Here is a 27,203-nt window from a genome sequence, read left to right on the forward strand (position 1 = left end):
TATAAAGGTATTCTGATTAATCCACCAAATAACATTTAGGTTCCGATTAGTTCCAATTTATTTTCTAATTGATCTTTACAATCACTGTAAATTGGACTTGACAATATTCCTTAAATCCAAAAGTATTTATGTAACGGTACATTGGCGAAGAAGGGATTTCTTGTTCGACATCGGCCTAAAATACGGAGTAGGCCGAAAACTAGCGAGCAGTCTCGACAGCAGATTAAATTTACCTGGCAAAACTTATTAACGGCTTTTGTGGTTATTTTCACGATGGGTCTAATTTTCCCAAATGGCTATACAGGAAAGTTAAAAATTTCACTCAGTGTTGCTATATTTTCTGGTCCGTTGGGATTATGGAGTACACTCAGAACTCTTTGCTGTGGCCTCTGCATCTAAACAATCAATACGAAAATCTCTAGTAAACAGTGCAATGTCTATCGTGCAATTCGTAACAATGAACTCAGATGAGCGATTTAGGTTCACAATAGCTTTCTTGTTTCGTGTGTGTACCAGGCATATGTTATTCATCTTATGTTTTTTCTTTTTACTTCAGTATACATTTGGGAAGATAAAAGAAGGTATTCTGATGGCAGAAGGAGGTGGTTACAATGTTTCAGTGCGGGGTTCTGATGCAGAATTTGAGTACACGTGCACACCGTGCACAGAAGACGGCAGCAATCAAGAAGCAGTGAAATACTGCCCGGAATGTAAGGAATTTCTTTGTGCAGCATGTACAAAATGTCATAAAAAGTTTTCCGCAACGAAGAAGCATATCCTGCTTGAAAAAGACTTCCAGAAGCACAAACATACTGTTGAAACCAGTGTGGGAGTAGTGAAGAAAAGAGAAAAGTGTGCAGCTCATGTGGAAAGAGATATTGAGATGTACTGCGGATCACATGACATGGTTTACTGTGCTCTGTGCATTGCTAAAGATCACAGGTTTGTTCAGTTTAATGTTGTCACTTTTAACATTTACCGATTTACCTATCAAATCTGTTTACTTCAAAATGGAACATATTAAATGGTCATACACACCGTATATAAAGATTTTTTCAAACATACATCAGAAATCTGTGTTGTTATCTTCAAGCGCCAATGTCCATTAACGTTTTAATTACGACCTCTATAAAGTCTTGTGCAATTTATGAATAATGGTTTATAACTTCTAGCTTGATGTACGTAAAATGTGATATATTTTATACTTTAAATTGATTTCATTTCGTCATTGATTAATTTAAACGGTTTAGTTAATTGCAATAATTTTAAGAAAGATGTTTATTAATACTATACATATCAGAGAGTTGTACAGTTATTGCGTGTGTACCTTTCAGATCATGTCCGAATGTATTCGAAATCAAAGAAGCAGTTGAACGCTTTTCTGTGCAGCCAGACGACATTACAGTTGCAAAAGTTGAAAATGTGGCGAAGAAATTGGCAGAAACAAAACAAAACAAAAATGAAAACGTCAAAAGTATTGAGATGGAAAGTAATAACATACTAATTAATGTTGAAGGAACAAAAGAGAAGCTTATTAAGCATGTTAAAAAACTTGCTGGAGAAACAACAGTAAAAGTCAACGCAGCACGCACTAATCTTAAACAAGAGTTAGAAAATGAGCGGGATACCATTGATGAGAATATTTCATTGGTAGAAAACTGCAGACGACAACTGTGTTCTTTGAAGCAGTTTGACAAAAGCGAACAGTTTGTCCAACAAAAGCTGCAAAAAGGAGTTTTACGTGCAGCTGAAACACTTCTTGGTGATGCAGTGCAGTATGAATCAAAGAAAATCACATTCAAAGAGAATGACGTTTTGATCGACCAAATTTTGACAGCTACTTCCCTGGTGCAAACAGAAGAAAAGAGATGTCAGACAACACAAAGCATGAAGCTACCACCTAGTGTTAAATCAAAACAAGTTGTAAACGTGAGAGTGTCTGGTGATGAAAACACATGTTGTATATATGGAATATGTCAGCTACCAGGTGGAACTATTGTTTTGACAGATTATAAGAACTACAGGCTAAAAAGGCTTGACAACCAGTATAAAGTCAGTGACCACCTTGACCTGGATTCCAAACCTACAGGAATTTGTTGTATTGGTACAAATGAGGTAGCTATAAAACAGGTAAACAACAAGGTACAGTTTGTGTCAGTTGGTAGAAGTATGTCAAAGACTAGTACATTTGATATAGACTATGGAGATTATCTTGGTTTTATATATTTTGCTAATACATTATGGAGTTACACTGTACATGGCTTGAATATATTCAGCACATCCGGCACAAAGCTGAAAAGCCTCAAGGATGACACCTTTTGGAAACACTTGTTTCCGTCATCTGTGAGACCCAAGATATTCCCAGTTTGCAGTGATAGAACATTCGTGTACGTGTCAGACTTTGATAACATTGTTGCTTGTCTGGACGCTGATGAGAATGTGAAGGCGATGCTGGCAGATCCAAGTCTTAAAGGGATAAGAGCTGCATGCATATCCAGTAACGATGTCGTATTTGTGGCTGGATTCTCCTCAAATAATATCATGATGTTTGAAAGTGATGGCAAATGTCTCGGTGAATTAGTAACTGTTAGCCAGCCACAGTATCTATGTTACGATAGTGAGAAGGATAAACTTATTGTTGGTTGTTACGGTGACAATAATATTGTGGTGATAGATCTCGAAATCCCACGTACTGCTGTAAAGTAAATTCGAAATGTATGAGGCTATAAGATTAATGTTTTCAAATAGTTATTATGGTCGGTATATTTTTGTGATGGATGATATACTAAACAAAAAGAGCTAAGCCACCCTTTGCTATTTTGCCAATATCCTAGAAATTAGAAATTTCGGAAAATACATTTTTGATCTTTAGCCTACCTTTAGGACAAAGTGTTGTGAACAAATTCAACACAATAAATTTCAGAAAGCGTTCAAATTATAATATTGTTCATTATACTACCTTGTCCAAATTGGAACAAGTCCTAGAAAACGCACATAAAAGTTCTGATATTAGAAAACAAGTGAATACGTTCTTTAAGAATACAGAGGATAACATAATGTGGTTAAATATCTCAAACATGTTAAATGCTCTTTTCAGATAGGGCACGATAATACGTTATTTAGTAATATTATTCTGAGCAAGTAAGTATTGTACAGTATGCATTCTGCCTCATTATGTCATGTTTTCATGAATTGAGATAATAAACTAATTAAATTGAATTGATCATTCACTATGTTTCTAAATGTTTCTCTTGATACGAAAAAAAATATATATATATCAAATTGCGGATAAGCTATTCTGTTCAGCGTACTGGATATTGTCGTATGGTCAAATATCAAATTCACATGTATTTCAATCCTGCATTCGGGAGCGGATTGTGATTGTTATTTTACACAAAAACAAAATCTTGGAAACGGGTTTTTTGGTCCTCTAATTTACTAGTAGTATGAAGTGAAAAGATTAAAAGACATAAAAAGATACCAGTTGTTATGTAACATAATATAGGTGGTTTTTGATCAGTTGTATACAGTCGACGTTACATGAAAGCGCATTTGTGTTTCTTTTTTTTTTTCATGTTTCTTTTTGTTTATCAATTTTGTCTATGAATATTGTGTATATATATTAAAATTTATAGTCCTACCCTTTTGTATAGTTTGTATGCTTGTAGTATGTATTACTGTTTATTATATACCCTCGAATTTTCTGTCTGAAATAGTGCTTGTATTTCACAAACGAATACACAACCTTTATGCAACTCCCGTAAGATACAGAAATATATTCATTAGTGGGACTACTCACACAAGGGGTCATTAAAACTGTATTTCCATCTGTAATAATGTCGTCGGCTCTCGTTGATCCGGCCTAGCGAATCCACTATTAAATTAAGCCGGATACAATACCGCAGATGAAGGTACTATTATGATAATAATGACCGAATGATATAGTGTACAGTTATTTACAATAAAACATTGTGTGGCATTTAAATGAATTTGCGTGCTGAATATAGGTAGTTGTGTTATAGATCATTAAACTGATAATCACAATGCAATATTTGGAGCTTTGCTTCTAATTTCAATTAGTTAAAAAAATTATTTTACTTAATTGATATTTCCACATTTTGACCTACCATGATACCAGCATTATACAAGTCTGAAAAGATAATAAGGACGAGAAAATGATAATATTACAATGAATGCATATCTATAAACCACATGCCACACTAGTAAATCTAAAAGGATTTGTGGATGCAAAAGTATTGAGAAGAAAACTCCGTTGTGATACAAAAGGATGGAACCTCCTTAACATTGGAATTCAAGTAAGAAACATATTCTATAGCTGTCTTGGCTGTCGTATTATAAATATAGAACTTGATTTTTGTATGATTCCTTCTAATATATTGTAAAATGTCTAGCCATCTGCTTCAAGTCTTACGGAAACACACAGATGTTAATGTTTTACCGTATATGTTATCCAATCTCTAGTCATAGACACTAACTATAAAGTTCCACTATTATTGCATCAACATGCATTGTTGTGTTTGTAGTGTTCATCAAGTGTATATTGGGTATTGGTTACAAACGTATCGATCTGTCTGATTCATCAAATCAATCAGATGACTTCAGGAAATAAGTTAACAACACCTGAGCGGTAAGTTAACAAACCATGGTGCAATTAAAATTTGTCTCTTGTCATTAACTAATGAACTGCAAAACACGGCTGTGTTGCGAAGTAGAACTACTGTACAACGTGAGTAACCTCACTGATTACTAATAATCAAAGGTGACTTATAGTTGAAGAGTATCTATGAGTGTTTAATCAGCAGGTTTATGTAAGTAGAAAACAATATAATGAAACGATTCTTCATTTAATTGGGATAATACATGCCACGTAATCAATTTTTTAGTTTGTGTTTAGGGATCATACCCATCTTGTTTTTTCACTGATAGCTGATTCACCAGGTTTGAAACTCCTTTTATACACGCTTGTTTTACGTATACGTATTCACTGTTAATGACTCGTACCTTATAGTTTCTTAATTGAAGGGTATCTTCTGGAGAAAATATGAACAGAAGAATATAGCAAGAACTGTCTGGAAAATTGCACATCTAATTGGTTATTCCACCAAAAGAAAGGGAAATGTCCAAAATGAATCTCTTTGAGGAGTCAAACTTGGCGAAGAATCTATCTCTAAGTACATAGCTGATATCAAGAGAATTTATGTACATTTCCTATATTAAGAAAATTTATGTACAATGACCATAACAAGAGAAGTTATGTACATAACGTATAACACTAGAACTTATGTACATTACCCATAGCAAGAGAAGTTATGTTCATAACCTATAACATTAGAACTTATGTTCATTACCCATAGCAAGAGAAGTTATGTACATTAACCATAACAAAAGAAGTTATGTGCATTACCTAGAACATTAGAACTTACGTACATTACCCATAGCAAGAGAAGTTATGTACATAACCTATAACATTAGAACTTGTATTCTTTACCCATAGCAAGAGAATTTATGCACATTTACCATAACAAGAGAACTTATGTACATTATCTGTAACAAGAGAACCTAAGTGCATTACCCATAACATAAGAACTTATTCTTATTTGCAGCTATTTCGGTCCTCTCATCTGTTTTAATTACCAAGTCATTTATTACTATAAAAGACATTGTGGATTATTCAAAAGAAGTTGCACCAAACCAACACAAAAACTGCACTCTGAAGCGGGTCATACATCTGCAAACGTATCATGTAAACAATGTTGTTTTATATAGTTAAGTCTAATAAGTGCATTCAGTTGTTTCTCTCAGTTCCGCCATTCAACGTCCACACAGAAATATATAGGCTAATTCGTCGTCACAACCTCTTCTAACTATAATTCAGTTTTATTTATAAAAAGATAAAAGACCGTGTGGTTTAATGAATCTTTTTTTCTTCTTTTGTAATGTGATGGATATTTGAACCATCAACAATTAGCTCGATCGAGACAGTTCAATGACAGGATATTCAACTTGCATCTGTTCTAATTACGTTTCACTGGATATTAAAGCTCTCGATGTTGAACAAATCAGTTGAAAAATACACTCATTATTTCTGATGAAAAGTTCTGATTTAATTCCAGATTTTTTCTCCGATGTATTCTTATTTACTTCGATTTTTTAACGCCCGTTTTGAAAAAAAAAATAGACGTACTGTTTGATGGCGCGTGCATGTCCGTTATAATTCGTGTCCGGAACATAACCCTATAACCATTAAAGATATTGACTTTTAACTTGGCATCAAGGTACCTGGCGATGAGACGATTTGCTCTCTGCGCTAAAACCGGCTCTGTATATAGGTCAAAGTCACAAACTGACCTCAAAGGTCAACATATTTGAGTCCGTAGCATGACTAAATAACCATGGAAAGTACTGATTTTAAACTTGGCATGTAAGAAGGTGGCAATAAGACGATGTGCAAAGCACATGTACCAGGTCCGTAGGTCAAAAGTCAAGGTCACAAATTGAGGCCAAAGTTCAAATCTGTTCGTGATTTTTCTGTTCCGGAGCATAACTTTTTAATCATTCAAGGTATGGACTTCAAACTTGGCATGTAGGTAAGTAGGTAGTGATGAGACAACATGCAGAGCACATGAACCTGGTCTGTATCGTTGCGGTCAAGATCACAATTTGAGCTCAAAGTTCAAATATGTTCGTCAAATTAAGTGTCCGGAGCATAACTTATTAACCATTCAAGGTAATTACTTCAAGCTTGGGATGTAGGTAGGTCGTGATGAGATGACGTGCAGAGTGCATGGCCAAGGGCGGTAGGTCAAGGTCAAATTTGCCCACCATATTTCGTGTCCAGAGGATAACTTATAAATATTTAAGGTATTGACTTTAAACTTGGAGTATAGGCAGGTTGAGATTACACGATGTGCAGACTGCCACAATCTACACCCCCCCCCCCCCCCCCCGCCCACACACACACGCACACACACGCACTCATTAGTTTATTGGTTTATTGACCTTGAATATCCAGTCACCACCACCGCACACACACCTTGCTTCCCCATCCCCATCCTCCTCAACACAACTCGCACCCAAAAACTAATCTTTAAATTTTGCTTCCGTCCTCCTCTGATATAACCCTTTCGCGCTTGGCGGAGCTCTTGTTATACTTAATACTCCTGCAATTTCACAAACCAGTATGAAAGTTTAAGGAAACCATCGTTCGCTCCGCTCTCTTTTTTCCCGTTCAATCTGTTTTGCTTGCCTGTAAACATTATGTTTTACTCTCTACTAGTCTAACAAAATGTAATAATAGATATACTGTTATTTGTATGCATATGTGATTGATAAACCAAACAAGGATGGTATATTGCATTCTTGCTATCTGCCTATGTACATTAAAGTAAATAAATTATTTACATGCCCTTGTTATCTGATCGTGAACTTATGGGTCATTCACTTTAAACTCTGTCTCATTTTATGAATAATTTAATACATTTTGATGACATCATTTAACGTATATTAAAACTATAGATAATCCATATAAGGTAGACAATACCCCACTGCGCATGCTCAAAATGAGAAAAAAAAACACAACGTCAAGTTTTATCGTAGTATAGTAGTAATTCCCGACCGATAAGGTAAATTTTATGAATGAGTGAAGTATTTTGAAATACCAGGTGCGTGAAGAAAGGTGTATTTAAGTGGAAAACGCTGAGCTTTAAAACAGTAGTCGCTAGTTACATTACATCGGAAAATAGATAAATAAATATTGCATTTATTTAGATATTCGATATAAGACTTATTTAATAAAAGACAATCAAATTTAATATTTTGACGACAGAAGCAACGTACAATATTGACAGTAAATAACACTTGAAATATCAATTTTAAACGTTTGGTACTATTCGAATTCAGAAGTTACCGACTTTGATACATTTACAGTTAACTGAATATGAACATTTTCACGTGTATCTGCGAAATGAGGCGTTTTGTATATATATTGTTGTTCACCATCGTCATGTACAGTGAGGCCAGAAGTTTTCGTCGAGACCGCTCGCTTAAATTTAAATGCACCGGGGTAAGTCTTTTGTTTTGTTTTGTTTACTTCCAAAATAAGTTATTCTCGCAAGTTGTGGTTATTCTATTTTTGTCTTAACCACGCATTCATCATTTTCGTTTATATATTCATCTACTGCAAATTCTGTATTGCTCAGTTATTGTATCGGTTCACGTAACTCATATACATATAATTTTTATATTTATATATATAAATAAAGTTACACATCTTATTTATCTATATATTATTATTCTGTTTTGCAGTTTATCTATTTATTTATTATTATATTTTGCAGTTTCAATCCTTTTTATGCGAATATATATGATACGGTCACTGTCACTGTATTCCATCTAACATTATTTACAAATAAAAAGTTTTTGTTTGTTTGTTTGTTTGACTTTAAGAACATGTATGTGTTTTGAATATATGTCTCATTTTGCTTATTCTGTATATTTGTATATTTATCGATTGTATAACATTTGCTGCAACAATATTTATCGATTGTATAACATTTGCTGCAATAATTTCTATATCGTTTTTATTTTAAATTCGGCTCAAATATCAAAGGGGGCTATTAACTTAAACGGTTTTAATTGAAACGTGCACTTGAATAAAGATATGCAATTTTAGGCAATTTTATCAATGAAAAATGTTAATGGTGTGTAATGGATTCAAGGTTGCATTAAGCAAAATATCATTCTGTGGATTGGGTTCGTAAATTACAAATCAAGCGGATGGTGACGAGCGTTAGTTTAAAACAAAGTATCTTAATTTTAGTCAGAAGTTTTTTTACTTGATTACTTTGAAAGATAGCAATGACACATGATTATAATCTAATATAAAGTTTACTTTAGTTTCTATAGTCACTGCCGTTGAGGAAGAAGGTTAAATAATATTGTTACAAAATTAAAATACGTCATACGATGTAACGTGAGGGTAATTATTCTTATTTTAGATCATGAACAATTAAGGATTGCGATTTCTTTGAAATGGGAAATCAGGCCTTCCAAAAAGATATAATTTGTTTTTAACGATTTATCGTTAATATGTGTAACATTTAAGTTTGATTTTAAAATGACGCAGTTAATGAATGAAACTTATGACAAGGCCTATTGTATATTATATCCGTAATTTCTAAAGTATTCTTAAGTTACTACTGCGCGTGGGGTTAAATTATACTTATGACATATATCATATAAAATATATAATATAACTTCTTTTTGTTAAAAACTCCTTAAATGAATAAAAACGTTTTATTTAAATTTGTAAATTAGTCAACATTTTAGTGGATATATTATTGCGACTGTATAAACGTCACTCACGATATTTGGAGCACATGGTGACGTAACATGAAAACTTCATAATTGAGCTGCACCATCAGAAAACCAACATAGTGCGTTTGCGATCAGCATGGATCCAGACCAGCCTGCGCATCCGAGCAATCCGAGCCAGGCAGTCTGAAAGCTCTTGGTTTGACTGCTCTTTTCCTAAGTCCGCGGATTCGAACCTTTGTGTCACCTCATACTAGTAACCGGGAATTGAACTTAAGAGGGATTTTTTTTCAAGCTTAAAAGATTTCATCACATTTCATTAAAATAAAGTAGATTTAGTTTAAAATCAAATAAGAGGGACAAAAAATATTGTGTTAGAGTAACGTTTTGGCAAATTTAAAGCGGGTTTTGTGTCTGATTGTCCGATTTATCACTTTGTGAAAAAAAAATCAGTGCTCAGGCAAACTTTCCCTTTTTCATTCCAGACCTCAAAAATAGACATTCAGTCAGGACATGGTGTGAAAATTGAGCCTATAGAACAAAGCAATGTGTATATAGATTCTCTGTCCGAACCTTTCGATGACGGGTAAGTGTGTTCTTGAACCAAATATTTTTCTCTGAAACAACAACAAACAACAAAAAAAAAAAAAAAAAAAAAAAAAAAGTGTACATATTATGAAACGATATGTGTCGACAATTGATAAAAGTTTTCACAAAATCGACATTTTGTCTCAATGTTTTCTACTTCCGACTGCTGTGGTTCGTTCGGGTTTAGCGTCGATTACAGAAATCCAGGAAAAACACATTAACATAATTTTGATGAAAATTGTTCCAAAGTCATACGAGTTTTAAGGATTAGATCTAATAATGAAAATTATATTTTTCCAAAATTCTTCATCCCATCCTTTACTTTTTTGCGGACAATTTGTTTCAAATGTATAATGATACCTAATGTATGTCGTTCGCCTTTATATCTTTTCACTTCATAAACTGTACATAAACCGCAATTTTATGTTTTATATCTTTAAGTACTTAACCTTCGAAAAGCGGAACAATTTTGTTGTCAAAAGAGAGACATAATTCTTCAATGTTTTATTTGATTTTGAATGATGAAATGGTATTGAAGTTATTAAAAAAATCGTGTGATTGGAGATGAAAACACATTTCATTAAATAATAGTAAAAAGGCGCCAGTTTTATAAATTAATCGCTGATAATCCTGTAGTTTAATTTTGTAATTTTGTTTTGAAGACTTTTAAAAAAAGTAACGACATATACTGAATAGCGAATTACACGCACTGAACTTGCGAAAGTGTTGAAGGCTCAAAGTTTCAAGTTTATTTCAAATACTCTCAGTTTGCATATTGTAAAATTTGCAAATACATGAGACAAAAACACTCACAAATAGTACATCATATATAATCATGCACTCAAATGAGGGCAACAAAATGAAAATACGTGTAGAACAATCTTACTGAAATAATGTTACATGTGCACGGTATATACGAAACTAATAATTTTATTGAAGTTATTAAAAAACGTCGTGTGATTGGAGATGAAAACACATTTCATTAAATAATAGTAAAAAGGCGCCAGTTTTATAAATTAATCGCTGATAATCCTGTAGTTTAATTTTGTAATTTTGTTTTGAAGACTTTTAAAAAAAGTAACGACATATACTGAATAGCGAATTACACGCACTGAACTTGCGAAAGTGTTGAAGGCTCAAAGTTTCAAGTTTATTTCAAATACTCTCAGTTTGCATATTGTAAAATTTGCAAATACATGAGACAAAAACACTCACAAATAGTACATCATATATAATCATGCACTCAAATGAGGGCAACAAAATGAAAATACGTGTAGAACAATCTTACTGAAATAATGTTACATGTGCACGGTATATACGAAACTAATAATTTTGATGCGGTCTGTTTTCAACTGAAGCTAACACTAGTTTGTCAGTTTATTTTGTCTCTTAAGCATTTATTGGATCCGTAAGCTACCATTACAACATAACACACACACACACACACACACACACACACACACACGCACACACACACACACACAGACGAAAGTTTATTCGAAACTGTAGAATAAATACACCTTAGAAAAATATACTTTCCAAGCTGGACTTCAGTGCTCTCAAAAATATATTAATATGTGTTTTTCTTTAAACAAATATCCTAGGCTAAAGAATATTTTCATTATCAACCATTTCAGACACGCTTTAAGGTTTGAGTTCAAGACAACTTCCGGTAACGCCACACTGTTTTACGCCGTACGTCGGAATGACCTGTATGACATGGTGTCCGGTGGTATCCACGACGGCTATCTGCAGTTCAAGATACGGTGCAAGTCGTCATATGCGGATCTTACCATTCCGTTCAGGGTTGATGACGGGGAATGGCATAAAGTATGTAATTTGAGACTCTGTGTCCTTTTACAGAAGCTAACAATGTTTGAAACAAACAAACAAGAACATTACAAAACTTTGATAATATGTTATTTTAAAAAATCAGCTCGAAGGTAAAGACACTGTTAGAAATAATCACCGAAGGGAATCTTGTAATTCCGACACTCGGGGACAGAATTTATCTAAACATTCAACTTTAAACTTCACGTTTAAACTTCACGTTTCTGTTAGCCACCATAACCACTTCAGACCTCCATATACTCAGTTCCAAAAGAAAGTGTGCACTTTTTAAGTTTAAATATTTCAAAAAATTCCCCGACGTTTTTGTTTCATTTTTTCATACACTCAGGTATAACTCAAAATCTTAAATGCACACCAATTTGTTTACGAACTGATTTAAATTTTGGTACCAAACATTATAAGTTTTCATGAAAATAACCGAGAAAAAATAACAGAAAACTAAGTGCACACTTTCTTTTGGAACTGAGTGTATATCAAATCAAAATTTCGAATCAAAATGAACCGTGAAGGCTCTACATGTTTTGTTACTTGAGTTTGCAACATAATAACATTATTATGGTCAGTATACAATATATATTTCAATAACGGTTGGGAATTACTTATTTTCAGATAAAGTTTCAGAGGAAACATAGGAAGGGACTGTTTATGCTTGATGACATAGAGTTCTTCGAACAGTATTATGTTGGTTGCGGGGGTTTCACTTCAATTAACTTCGGCAACACTAATCCCGAACATGACTCTTCAGTAAGCGTAAACGAACTAAAGGTGAGTCAATGTAAACGGTTTATGCATTTTAATACATGCATTTCGACACATGTTTCAAGGTATTGCCAAAATCTTCTATGAAATTGTTTTTCTAAACCGTAGTACTGATTTTTTTCCTAAGCTGTAGCATACATAAATAGCCCCGTAATTTACTTTCGAGTAGCATGTGTAAGAGGTTTTCTTCGTACATGTATAATGCATACTTTGAAAAATATAGAAAAAGTACAATTCAAGCAGATAAATGACCAATCGTACATAAACACATTTTTTGTTTGGCATCGTTAGCTGTTGGTTAAAAATATTAATAAAACAGAAGCTTTTGTCGTTCTTTATTGCTTACGTCTGAAAACGTCCTCATTTGTAATGTACCTCAAAGAAAACTGTCCTCAAAGATACACTGTCCAGAGATAAATGGCTTTGACCTAGTTGTATATATATATGCACCCGACTATTAGAATGTAACAGCAGTGCAATAAGTTTAATTGTTCTTTCAATTAAGAGTGTTATTTTTCTGTTTGTCTGCGGATGGAATTTTTATTGGTGGTCACAAACCTTGAAACAGTCGGCGTGTTTGCTTTGAACTATAAAATATACGAGCACAGCAGGAGAGAGACTTGAAAGGAATGTATGTCTGGCAGGAAGTGTCATTAAAGCACTGTTCCAGATACTTGCGTGCGTCTGCACGCACCCAAGGAATTAAATATTAAAATAATGAGAATAATTATTTTGTTTACATTTTCCAACTCAGAGTTACAGAACGTATACATTGAAAAATGTGCAAAAAAGGTGAAATGCATCTATACTTTACAAATGTAGCGAAACATCTTAAAATTTAATTTTCAGTTGAAACACACAAGGTGAAGCATAACAACTACACACGCAATCACATAAAAAAGAACTCGCGCGCTTGTTCTCTCCCCTGTTTTTTTTCTCAGCACCAGTAAAGAAAAAGCGACAGTGCCAATATTTGTAACCCGTGTGGCAGAGACCTTTAGACTGTAGACCTTTAATATGAAACAACAAAGCGCAATCGCATCAAGTTTACGTTCATAACAGAATCGACACAATAACCTGCCCACGCAATAATAAATATTAATTGAAAAACAACATCAAAAAAGAACAACAACAACATTTTCGTAACCGTATTACATATTGATTAGAATGTCATACCCAGTGTACTTTCAAAGATGTCAAAACATCCGATTGAACTCCTGTTTCAAAGTAAACCATTTCGCATTGAATAAACTGGAATAAAATAATTTAATTATTTTTGACTTATGAATTGAGTGTATTGATTACTATAGAAAAGTATTTCTTTGCCACTTAATTGATATCCTTTCAGTACAAGTGCAATTAATTCCATCTTTGAAACGGCATTGATCAATCAAATATTGCAAACTTAACAATTCATAAAGACGGCATTATATCAAATAACCTTCAGAGAACATAGCACGCACTGCTTGAGTTCTAACAAGGTAACATTTGTGGAAATAAACAGATATTTTTTAAAACTACATGCATTAAAAGGTCTGGTCCTTTATCTAAGACAAAAACTTTAGTGATCATATAAATATTAACTGGTCAATTATTGAAGACCGTTTGTAGCAGCAGCCTGAGAATTCGGTCACAGTGGGCATTGAAGTGTTTTCCGTCGTCTATTTGACATAATTTTACGGAACACCAACTGAATGCCGACGAAAATTCATGTACATATCACAGCTTCCTCATACCAATGGGGATAATAAGAACAGAGTTACCTCTGGATATCTCCACAGAGGGCGCTGGTGAAATAAAGGGTAAACATTATCTTGTCTGACCTTAGATTTACTATAGAATGTAGTCGAGATTCTGCATAATAAACACTAATTTATTTGTAATTTCCTAGGTATTTGACCCTAAACACTAATTAATTTGCAATTTCCTTGGTATTTGACCCAGAACAAAATAAAATTTTAGAAAATAGTCAAATAAGTACTTAAATACATTTATTTAAAGGATTTTTGAGTAGTTCATAGATGAAACTAATAAGAATTTGATTATGGTTCAGTATTGTTGTGTACCACTATGTAAGGGTTATGGAGGAATTCATTTTCCAAAAGAACAACATTTAAAGGATTTATGGAGAGTAGCGGTAAAAATAGCAGATCCTGGGAAAAAGACAAGACTGTGGCAACCCAGTAAACACGATATTGTTTCAAAATATTAAGATCTTGAACTTGCCAAAAACAAAACTTAATCAAGGATTACATTTGTGTACTTCAACATAGCTAATTTCGGTAACTGTATTTTTGGTAAACTTGCATAACTATTATTGTTTTGTGCAGAAATACCAAGAAATATGAACTATTGATGCTGGACTGTTATATATTTAATTCAACTACAAACAATTATTTATCAAATGCATAATAGCATTTCATAGACTGAATATCATATTGTACTGCAAATGTCTACATTAATCATCATCAATGTTATTTCACAAATGTTCAGCTATATATTTCCACAGATACATTTTGTAGAACAGTTCTAGCTTTGGTAAAATGGTGTGTTACAGTACTCATGATCTAGTTCAACTTTTTGTACAAACATATCCTTGAATGTATACACAACGAAGAAGCAATATATATATACATCTGTCACTGTATCTGATAATAGTAGTTTGAAGTTCTTTAGCTCCATTTTTTCGTCCGTATAATCCAAGTATGGAAAAAAATTTCAAGGTTGGATAATTGCCTCTTTCCCAGCATATGGACATTTCACCTCAACTATTGTCTGGGTGTTGCAGCCAGATATGGACTTTCTCTACATGTAAATAAACCGCAGTTGTTGACACTATATTCTGTATGCTTTTCAAATTTCTTAATTGCTGTTTTTTTCATATTGCTTCCCAATTTAGGGAAGTGGATCCTATGGTCTGCTTGCAGTTGATGAAACCCTTCAGTGGACCAGTCTGAATCCTGAGGTTCTGGTAGGAGAATAGGTTCATTCCGGAAATCTTGATTTCTGTCATATGCTTCAAGTCTGAAAGTAAGAAAAAGAAAGACACCATAAATTCCTCAAACAAGATATAGTGCTAGCATAAATCATTAACCTGTAAAATGTTAACCAAAGGGCTACTCTCCAGTATTATTGCTTTATATTAACATCACTAAATCTACAAATAATGAGATGCAATAAAGATAGCACCAATAAAACTTGCAATGCACACCATGGCCTACGTGTATTTAATATAAGATATAATAATTTGCTTCTGTGTACTGGTTTCTCAAGGTTTAAATGGATTAATACTATTTGTCTGAGAATTATTCAATTATAACAACATAAAAATATACCTTGTTAACAAATCTTCCTTTCTGCCTTTGACTGATGCCCTTCTTTTTATTAATTCTCTCTGTAATTGTATAACTTTCCATCCAAAATATTTTGATGTCCACTAAGAATCCATTTGAGATAAGAATCTGGGTCAGCATTGTTTACCCCTTATTTTACCATCGCCACCTAGCGAGTAGCTGGCTTATTATCCCCATTAATTTCATTTTCCTAGTATTCTCTGATTCAGCTTCGTATGTTTAACGCTTACCCTGCGAAATTTCGAAAATAGACCGGTCCATCATTAAATTTGGGCAGTACCACTTATGATTCAGAGGGGTGTTTACTTAAAATTTATTGACTGAATAGCGAACAGTGCAGACTATGATCCGTGCAGGCTGATTTTGGCAGAATCACTTGCCACCAGCAGGCTAAAGGTTAAACACGTGCGATAAAGGTCTCAAAATATGATATTACCCTTACGCGCTCTTGAGTAATTTCTTTAAGTTTTTTTTATAATTGGCTGGGGTTCTTTTCTGATAGCAAGAAAACAAGGGAAAACACATATAGTTAGTTAGTTACCAATCTCCTCGCAGAGAACGTAAATTATAAATTAACAGATTGAAGTAATTTCCTTAAATAATCTCATTAAACAAAACAAATGGGGCCTAATATTAAAACACTTGTTAATGATGTCTACAAATCATTTGAAAACAATGTGAAACATCTGTTTTTATTAAAACCGCATTTAATAGATCAAGTTAGTTCATGAGAGTTTGTGTTATTTTATATTTGATTAGTTATTTTCATATGGATCATGTGCTAAGGCAATTTTAGAAAGGTCGGAAAATACACTGGAATTTTTTAAGTCTCTCAAGAAAATAAAATAACATTACGGCGAACTATTATATTATACGTGTGATAGGCCTATAATCTAATTAATACAAGGACGTACTTCAATGTCATTAAAAAGTAGGCTGCATCTATCAAACCCTATTTTGCAGTGAAAAATAATTTGAGAATTAACTTGTACTGTTTGCTTAAACGCGGCCCTAATTTAATGTCTGTAATTTAAGATAATATTTTTACATATCTTTAATATTGCAAATCGAATAAAATAGGGCGTGGTACATCAAATGGTTTTCATTATTTACTGATCTTACTTAATGAAGTCCTGTTTGCGTAATTTTAAGTCGACTTTTTAATGGATATTTAATAAAAAGATTTAGAACACACGTTTTCTCTATACATATGACCAATTTTGTTATTCTGTTCATACTGACATTTTGTATCGATATCTCAATAGCGTTAGGTCACAATTACATATGAGCCGCGCCATAAGAAAACTTACATAGTGGCTTTGCGACCAGCATGGATCCAGACAAGCCTGCGCATCCGCGCAGTCTGGTCAGGATCCATGCTGTTCACTTACAGTTTCTCTAATTGCATGAACTTTGAAAGCGGATGTGCAAGCTGGTCTGGATCCATGCTGGTCGCAAACTCACTATGTTGGTTTTCCCATGGCGCGGCTCATATATAGGAGTGAAATAATTACACGTTTGCGTATATAATTACCTTACAAACCGGATTTACTATACAATATAGTGCTTTTATGGCTGGACATCAGTATAAAAATTTCATGTAGATGTATCTTCTGTTTACAGAGCAAGGACGGACAGATGAACGGATGCATACGTAAAGTACAGATCAGTACCGGTATAGACGCACCTCCCCACTACACAACAGTATCTGACTGTAATTGAAGAGGGGACTCGTCCCAGAAATACAAGAACATTATGAAGACTTTTTGCAGAACTCGTTTCGTTTTCTTTCCGGAGAAAGTGCGGAAAGAGATATAAAAAAAAGAACTAAACAAACAAAACTCAAGACACAGTCACAACTGACAGCATCGATTTTGCGGTCAGTCACTCGCCGCTGCGCAGTTATTGTGCGACACATTCGTTGAGTTTTCAGTAGAGCCAAGCCCTGTGCTTTTAGAACTCCTGTTTTTATCATGGAAGCCACTGTACCTCCCAAAGATAAGAGAACAAACTATTCTAAATATGCGACTTCCCGAAAAGATGCGGCACTTACATTCTTGTAGACATAGTCAGCGGTCATATTGTTATTCTACCGTAAAACCCTTACAACGTTTTAGAGCAACGGTTTGAATTTAACACACGGTGAACCTTTGTATCCGTCCATAGACATTTATGTAACGTTTCTGAATCAGTGCATGTTTTTAATGCATGATATGACGCTATAAGGAAGTCAAATCTATATTCCAAATGTCATTTTTTGTCGTTAAATGTAATTCTATATTCATTTCTCAACCTTTGCTATTTACGTAATGTGTACTATATTTATTTTACTTGTATGATTATTGTGAAGTCAGAAAAACTGGTAGATACAACCAAATCACAATAATATTTCGTCAAAAAAAGTATAGCTTGGTCTAACTTACAGCTATGAAAAAGACATTGTACAGGCATTCCCTTGTAATACAGCACACATATCTTAAGTAGATACAATTTCGTTTCTTTCAAGACGTTGCACTTTCAAATACGAGATATGTTGAAAAAAAGAACCTACGCTTTAAAAGAAAATATTTCTTTAATATTGTGTATTATGCATCGACCGAACAGAACACATGTCTTATGTACAGACCGTTCATGTCATTCAAGTCAGTTCGTTATGGCAATCTAATTTCAACATATTCCAGAAAATAAATTTATAGCGCGGACGAGAAAAAAAACTTCTAAAGAACATTTTTTGAGTGTAGTTGGTTCAGGAAGATTTCCTGAGAAGCTCCATTAAGGTTTTAGTCTATCTCGATTATTCTTTGGCTGCTTCATCACAGGTTTGTCTATGTACAGGTAGAAATCTCATTTTTCCATACCACATTTACATTCTACATTTGCAATGGAATCGCATTAAATTGGCGTGCAATATACAATTTCCATTTTTTACATAGTTGCATCACTTTAATTGTACACTCATTTTATGAAAATTCATTAATGTTTGATGTTGCGTTAGTCATGTGTTTTTAAACTATATATGACTCATATTCCGAGTGTTTGTTTACATTGCTTGATATAGCATGTGATACGTTACCACAATTATGTTATAAAGTAATTTGTTTTGCAACATTGCAAATATTAAATGCTTTTTATGGAATAGCGTTTCTTTTTTGTTTATTTAGAGCCATTTTATAGATATAGTGCATAAGATAAAGCCTTTTTATCTTTTTTTTTTCTGCACCCCGCAAAATAAAGTGAGCTTTGTTCAAGACTGTATTATATCTGTGCAACCAAACAATGTTTAACAATATTTACTTAATACTGTCATTGTTTCACAAATATTTCCTTAATCTTTGACCTGTATTCTCGTATAATGGCTAGCAGCAACAGCATTAGTCCTGTTTATGTAGCGTGTTTCTATTTGACTTTCATACTGTTACAGTTAGCGCCAGGTCTCATCCCTGCACAAGCGGTAATCTGACTCATGTTTACAAAATTTTGGCTTCACTTCAGCTAAGTGAACGCATCGGGCAGACAGTCACAGATGAACAATAGATGAGAGGTGACCAAACTATCGTGGATGATTTCTTCCATGTCGTGTTGGCGAGGCGAAAACACGACAACACGAAAACTCGACACATTTGTCACGAAAACACGACGTTTAGAGGGCGCCGACACCACAAATATATTTGTCGAGTTTACGTGTTGGCGGGTATGAATATGTCGTATTTCCCATATAAGTCTATATAAACCATATGACCCCCAGGGCGGGCCATATTTGACCTTAAGGGGATAATTTGAACAATCTTGGTAGAGGACGACTAGACACTACATACCAAATATCAAAGCCCTTCGACCTGTGGTTTTGGACAAGAAGATTTTTACAGTTTTTCCTTTTGGTTGCCATGGCAACCAGAGTTCTGTATGGAATTCAATTCTTTGTTTAAAGAAGACCATCCAAGGAACGTCCATGAACGCCAGACGGACAGCGATCACAATAGCTCACTCCGAGCACTTTGTGCTCAGGTGAGCTAGAAATCGTGAAAGTCGTCAAGTTAATCATTTTATACTTCAAGATTTCACGTTGTATGAAAAAACCCATTATGTTTTGAAGATTAACAATTTCATACTTCAAGATTTCACGTTCTATGGCCAAATTGTAAAGTCGTGGAGTAGATTACAGCAAAACATATCAATTAGCCTAATAATGAACGATTCCTGAGGATGTCTGGAAACTAGACAAAGGTCACCGGAAATTACAGAAATATAAACAATACGGTAACTGACTGTAATAGTCGACTGCAATAAATGCAAAGGTACATAAACATGAGATAAGCTGGTTGAGAGAAAAAAATCCTGTCTACGATCCTCTATGTATAGGTTACACACTTTTATCTACCCCTTAGCCTCCTTTTTGTATTTTGCATATACATTTTTGTAATTAAAATGTACTTGTTGGATTTTTGAAGCAACCTGTCTACTATATTTTTCCGTTCTAGTTTCTTTTCGTTGTGGGCCTACTTTGCGATGCATGGCTCTATGGCTGTGTTTGGGGTGCTAAATCTACCCTTACCTTTTATTTTGTTTGTCTGTATTGCAGACCCTAACCTTGAACTGAACAATCATTACTTCTGAAAGACAAGTGCATTTAGTACTGTGTGTGTGTGTATGATGTTAAACCTGAAGACTCGGAGAGTCACCTGGAATTAAACAGTTGTTTTGCCATATAAATTCAGTAAATATTTTACATATTCCGAATGACCGATTTCCCCCTGATCGACCCTTTGACAGCTTTAATACTATTACATCATTTATTTAAAAGTTATCAAATGATATTTGAATTAAAATATACGTAACAATAAATTCAATCTACTTAGTTTTGTTATCAAAATTTAGTCGTTACACCTTACTGAATTTACTCTTAAAATGTTTCACTAGCGTAAATGCTTTCTATAGACACTGACTAGAAACCGATTTTTCACAATAATGGCATGATAATCTATATTTTTATCCAATATGGAATATCCGTTTGTAAACATACTTTGTGACCTGTCAGCTAAGTGACAATAGAATGTTCAACTGTGAGGCATTTCAAGGGTGAAAAAATGCCACTACGGGTAAATCATTGGTTACGCGCTGATGAAAATTTGTCCTGGAATTAGGACAGCATTTCATGTTTATTGATTGCAGATTGCATCACATTTTGTTCAGTGTTTACTAATGCAAATAAAGTGACTCACGGATCGCACAATAGTCTTATATATATATACATATATATAACTTTATTATGTATTAAGCCAATTCTGGCCCACGTACATGCATCAATATAACATAATAACAGAAGAAATAACAATGCAGCTATACAAGATGTGTAAGCAAGATGACAATAAATATATCAAAAGATGAACACTTCATACCAAATGCATGTTATATCTTTGAGAGAGGGAGAGACTGTGAGAGCATTATTTAACATTATGACAAATATCAAGTGTTACATCATAATAGAGACTTTTTAACATATATTACTGACTGCTACATTGAATTAAAAATCAAGTTTCGTTTTTCAAACGCCTTGTAAACATACGCTGAAAGTTTTCTTAAATCAGTAACATTTTCAGTTTTAATTACTTCCATAAATTTGATATAGCTAGGATGAAACCAATAGTATCTTTTAATGTATTGATGCCTTAAATCTGTATATAGAGAACACTCAATAATAAAATGGTATTCATCCTCCAGTACATTACAAAATAAACATTTTCTTTGATCCAAAGGGACGCTTACAGGTTTTCTTCATCTGCCACTTTCTATTTCTAGTCTATGTGATGACATTCTTAGTCGAGACATACTTATTCTATGTTTTTCAACAATGACATCATTTAAATATTTCTGAAAAGTAAAAGTAGCTATTGTTCTGTAAAATAAGGCACGAGAGGATCCCTGTAAGCTGTCGTTCCAATTTTGTTTAACTATATCATAAAGACGAACCTTCAAGGTTTGTAAAAATATATTATTGTCCCCAACTCCTTGGTTTAACCACACCTCATAAAAACCTAACCTTGACAATAAATTTCTAACACTATGTACCCAATTTATATGATTAGGGTGTAATTCAATATCATTTTTTAATAGAACATACATCTGTCGTGCATATCTTAACTCTTCGCACTGACACAATTTTAACCAGTATTTTATAATATGTAAATATCTGTGCGTAATATATGTCACTCTTTCAGTTTCACCATATACAAAAGCATTTTGACAACAAACTTTAACTCCTAACAACTTTTTACAGAAACAAAGATGGACTCTTTCAATATGTATACCCTTGTTAAAACCCCATATCTCTGAGGCATAATTCATTACCGGTGTTACTAATTTATCATAAAGATTCAATATATGTTTTGGCGAGATAGATGTGAACTTATACAAATATTTATTAAGTTGAAAGGTGGCTTTCAGTGCTTGGCCTGCTAACATTTTGTCCATCTCGATATATACACGGGTAAACTGTCAAGTCAGTAAAAACCGAAAAAATGTCCATAACAAAGCATGTCCAAAGGCAATGACACATTGTAAACTTATCAAACAAATTGAACACTTTAAAAAAAACTATGAAACAAATATGACATTTTACCTATGGAGACGGTTTAAAGATAAATGAGCTGCAGTCAATATTACGAGGGGATAAAATATATAAAAACCTATATTTAAACATATTGCTTACACCAGTCCCTCAAAATAGTCACCCTCAGCAGAAAAGCATTTTCCATCGTCTATCAGTCACAGAGTAGCCTGCCCTTAATATACTTTACAGACTCTGATACTCTACGCTACCAAGGGCGCTTCTTGAATTGCAAAGACGCCCGACCAGCATTTTGTTTCACAAAAGAAAGAGAAAAAAAACGTCAGGGACTTGAGATAGAGGGTATGGCGATTGCTTGACCTGCTGGTCCTCAAGTATTATGTACAATATTGCTCTTGTGTGCAGATGCATTGTCATGAATAAGGCAGATGCCTCGTAAACTAGTTTGTGGGCGAAGTTTAAGTAATGTTTTCTGATTTTAGAACCATGTCCCTGTAAAACATTTTAGTAAAAGATCTGCAGAGTACTCTGAGTATTTGCACCACAGGGTCTGTGGAATTGAAGAAAATTGTGTCGAAGAACCCGTTTGCAACTCTGAGTTTTTTTTGCGATAACATTTTTGCAAATGTTATTCGATTTATGATGTCAAGTACAGTATATATGGGAAGAGATTGTTTCAAATTATAGACCTTTAATCAGATTCTGATATAACACCTCACTGTAAATTTCGAATGTTCAATTAAGCCATATTCTGGAAATGATAAAAAAAATCTGGTTGTGGGAATTGTTTGATCTCTGTTACAGGGTTAAGGCTCGGCTACTTGAACGTGATAACAAATACAAAATGATGCGGTTTTAGTGGCACAGTAACTGGTCAGACTTTTTCATGACTTTGGGGAGTTTCTAACGGCACAATATTTAAGGGATGGTCTTTAACCAAGAAAACAACCTGTTAAGTTAATCACATACACTAAGATAGGATTACACGAGAGTTCAGTTGGTAAATTAAGTCAATACATAAATTCGGTATTGTTTTGATTATCATATAAAGACTTCTATGTAAGAGCTTTTATGGGACAGACAACTGTATAAAAACTAGGTACCAATTACATATAAATGTTGATAACAGTATTATTTGCTTGAAGAAACTGAAAATTATCTAAAATTTGATTGCTTCCCAAATCATTCTTGTTCCTAAGTATGGTCGTCGTAAAACTATGGCAGTGACAATTTTTCGTCTTGTCAACAATAAGGCAGCCCACAAATAAACTAAACCCCGATGAACTTGTAGTATCTGTCAAGATGATGTTTTAAAGGCGGACACTTTAAATTAATTTTCTGAAAGATATTTGACGATGTTCTATTCAAAACAAAATTTCCCGAGAGCCCGGAAACCAAACGAGGAATGTCGGTGTATTCTAAAACTGTCATATTGTATTTCAAATTCGTATTGAAAACAAAAATGACATTTAAAGTAGTTTCAAATGGTACAAGAACCCTGTCTACGATTGACTTCAGATGTTTTTTGTGTAGTTTGTATCTAGCTTCTAAAATGCTTCCAGAACATTTTAATTACATGGGCAGATTGTATGCCATTCAATGGTTTCAGTTTTTCTCTGAACATAGGCCGAAGTGGCCAGCCACACTTCCAACATATGAAAACAGAAATCATACTTGAGCCGCGCTATGAGAAAACCAACATAGTGCATTTGCAATAGGCTTTGAAAGCGAACAGCATGGATCCTGACCAGACTGCGCAGATGCGCAGGCTGGTCTGGATCTATGCTGGTCGCAAATGCACTATGTTGATTTTCTGATGGCGCGACTCACTTTTTTTTGTTTAGTTACATTTACCAAACGTATGCAACCAAGCACAAAAGTAGTTAGTTTACGTTATGGTGTAAATGTATGTATCTAAGAGTGCTTTTACATTTTCATTAAACACATTTTAGCTACAAACAAGCACTTGACGATATTGCATTGTTCAATAAATGAAGAGAATCTGTTGTCTCTTTAAAATCTCTTTATTGCTTAACTATTGAACTGTGAAACAAATGTGATCTGTTGAGTGTTAAGTTTGTTTGATATGTATACAATGAGTAATTTAAACTTCCCGTTTGTGTTCGCATTTTACTTTTTTTTTACTATTTTATTTTTGTTATCATGGCAGTTAACTCTTGCGAACTGACTGAAACATATTGTATGTTGATACAGATTTAGTATGCTTGTATGACCAATGAGTCACATTATTTACACGCAAGAACAATACTTAGGGAATCCGAGAGTTTTCATAATTCTAGCCATGCTATTTTTGTTTCATTCTCAATTATTGCTACTGCCTTTAAGACATTCTGGTTCAAATACAGCTTGTCTGACATTAGTCCAAATAATAGGACGTCTCAGGACAGCGTGATAACTTTTGACTGTCGCTTAGAGGGATGACAACTATAAAATACCAGATCATCAAATAAGTCATCCCGATAAGTCAAATGAGTAAGGCTGTACCAGTAAAGGCTCCGCTGGTCTAGTCACAAGTAGTCCAAATATAAATAGTGCTAATCTTTTTTTTTTCGTTCAGTTAGCATTTAATATTGATCGTGCGTGCGTGTGTGCGTGCGTGCATGCGCGCGCGTGCGTGTGCGTATGTGTAACAATTTATCAAAGAAAACGAACGCACACTAAACGGAAATGAGTAACAGTACTCGACGAAAGTCACTTTACTGACTGATGTTGCAATGAAAACGAACTACTAGCAAAAAAGAATTTCTCAGACATCAAAGCCATCGCCATTGTCAATCGCTTTACTTCAGTGACATCTGAATTTCTTTTTAACACTTACCTTTTTTTCATCCGACACTACATTGATTATCAGGGGTTCCGCTGTAGTTGGGTATACACATTGATGAAAATATATCTGAAAATCCGGATTCCCCATTTATCATTTTTATTATTTGTGTGCAGTATTTACTTACACTGATCAGTGCCTGTAAATAATGTGACTCACGGATCATAGAGCAGACTGTACTAAATCATCCTAAATCTATATGCAGATACACTAATTCTACTAAATCTGACATATCAGCAAAAATAGTTAAAAAGGTAAAACCGCAATACAAACAGGAAGAAACAAGTTCCATGTTAATGACTCATTGTGAACTTATTCTATCAGCTGAAAACTTAACATATTACTTCAGTTCATAGTTCAAGATTTAAGCAATAAAGATATTTTAAAGAGTCAACAGCTAAAACCTTTTGTCGATTAACAATCATCAAAGGCTTGTTTGTATCTCAAAATTGTTTAATCAAAATGATGCACAAACACACTACGATGCATAAATTGTAAATAATCAAATAGAGTAAGAAGATATTCTTTCAGTATTAAACCATAATAACATCATGTCATGTATGCATTGATTTATGTACATGATATGTTAATAAATACTGTTTAAACTAAACTAAACTAAACCTGTAACTAAATAAAACAAAACTAATTCGTAAAGAGGTTGTGGCCACTATTACCTATTCAGGATATAAAAGAATGCAAGCTACTGTCGAACCTTGAAATAAAATTGGTACTTTAGCAGCTGAAGACAAATTACATGACTGGTCATGTACGTAGTTTGCAATTTCTGCGTTGTAGGCACTACAAGTGTCAACTAGATTCTACTTTTACAGTAAATAAATTATAATTCATGCTCCAATCTTCTAAGACCCAAGTGTTTTGAAGTACTGTTGACATCAGTCACAGACATGTCACTTGCAACAGCAGTTTGCATGACCATCTCAGTTTTACTCACGTCTAACTGATTACTGAGGATAATGCGAACACGGCTTACATATTTAAGCTCTCCATTCATAGTGGAACTATACGTACAGAATATTTGACAAGAGAAGATACTTTAATTCTGATATTATCAATTTCTATCTTTTGTTAAGATGTTCCCTTGTAAGATATTTGCCAGAGCCTGCAGACATACTGAGGACATTAACCTTCTTCAGCCAAAAGGCTTTCGGAAATCTTTGGCTAAATTTTACCAACGTTATTCTGAATTAGGATTATTTAAACAATAATCAAAAGACATTTTTGCAGCAACGTATATCATAACTTGATTTGATATGGAGATGTCTTCGTAAAATGTTTGAGCATTGCCAATTCCGATCAATAGGTTTTTTAAACTATCAATCGTATAAGTGGAAGAAAATATGGCGGTTTATGTTCTGCGACTCACTGCATGGTGTTACCGTTGGTCACTTTACTTTCCTTTTTTGACTGGGCAGGTGGGGCCCTCTATTAATAATCAAGTAAAAAAAAACCACCCCAAAATGATGGACTTGTTTGATATTTGTCCACTGCAATGCTTCATCGGCTCTTAATGGTATTTTCTTAATGTTCTCCTTTCTGCAAAGACATTGAGGCTCAACGTTGACGATTCCATATGATTTGATTTGCGCATATTTTTTTATTTACAATTTATTCCTATGGTTTCAGTTACATGGCATTTTTTGTTTATGTAAATGGTAGATGGTTCACCTAACGAGAAGTAATTCCAAGTTTTACAAAGGTATCATGCAGTAATGTTGTGTAATGAAAATGTTTCTTGAACTTAATTAATTTTTAAAGAAATATTTAAAAAGGTGTAAAATAGTTGATTTTACGTGCATCTTTCGTAGTATAATACTTTAAAAATGAAAAACATAAGATATTATAAAAACAACACCATTTCTCGTAACCGTCATATCCATGACTTTGATAT

General features: G+C 33.8%; 2 protein-coding genes and 1 long non-coding RNA gene across 3 annotated transcripts in view; 2 read left to right on the plus strand and 1 right to left on the minus strand.

Moving 5' to 3' along the window:
* LOC123549614 (uncharacterized) overlaps positions 1 to 3,640 on the plus strand; it is a 42,136-nt gene extending 38,496 nt beyond the window's left edge. Inside the window, exons 2-3 of the mRNA XM_053545156.1 lie at positions 557 to 942; positions 1,335 to 3,640. Coding sequence (XP_053401131.1) covers positions 590 to 942; positions 1,335 to 2,706 — 1,725 coding nt within the window. The 5' untranslated portion in view covers positions 557 to 589 and the 3' untranslated portion in view covers positions 2,707 to 3,640. The remainder of the gene's footprint in view (positions 1 to 556; positions 943 to 1,334) is intronic.
* Positions 3,641 to 7,642: 4,002 nt separating this feature from the next.
* Positions 7,643 to 18,319, plus strand: LOC123549611 (uncharacterized). Its single transcript, XM_045337834.2, has 5 exons — positions 7,643 to 8,083; positions 9,819 to 9,919; positions 11,559 to 11,751; positions 12,382 to 12,537; positions 17,508 to 18,319. Exons 1-5 carry the CDS (start codon positions 7,958 to 7,960, stop codon positions 17,604 to 17,606), a joined length of 675 nt encoding a protein of 224 aa, XP_045193769.1. The 5' UTR covers positions 7,643 to 7,957; the 3' UTR covers positions 17,607 to 18,319.
* On the minus strand, positions 13,455 to 17,493 carry LOC128557609 (uncharacterized). The gene is made up of 2 exons (XR_008371264.1): positions 15,867 to 17,493; positions 13,455 to 15,555 (listed from the first exon to the last, which is right to left on the minus strand). It is a non-coding gene; the product is annotated as an uncharacterized LOC128557609 (long non-coding RNA).
* Positions 18,320 to 27,203: the final 8,884 nt, after the last annotated feature.

This window comes from Mercenaria mercenaria, chromosome 6 (assembly GCF_021730395.1).
Source record: "Mercenaria mercenaria strain notata chromosome 6, MADL_Memer_1, whole genome shotgun sequence".
Lineage (NCBI taxonomy): Eukaryota > Metazoa > Mollusca > Bivalvia > Venerida > Veneridae > Mercenaria > Mercenaria mercenaria.

Excerpts from the sequence above, each read along its gene's own strand:
- LOC123549611 (XM_045337834.2), top strand. The coding sequence starts at position 7,958 with ATGAACATTTTCACGTGTATCTGCGAAATGAGGCGTTTTGTATATATA. Across the intron at positions 8,084-9,818 it reads TTAAATTTAAATGCACCGGG|ACCTCAAAAATAGACATTCA; the intron begins GTAAGTCTTTTG and ends TTTTCATTCCAG. Across the intron at positions 11,752-12,381 it reads ATGACGGGGAATGGCATAAA|ATAAAGTTTCAGAGGAAACA; the intron begins GTATGTAATTTG and ends ACTTATTTTCAG.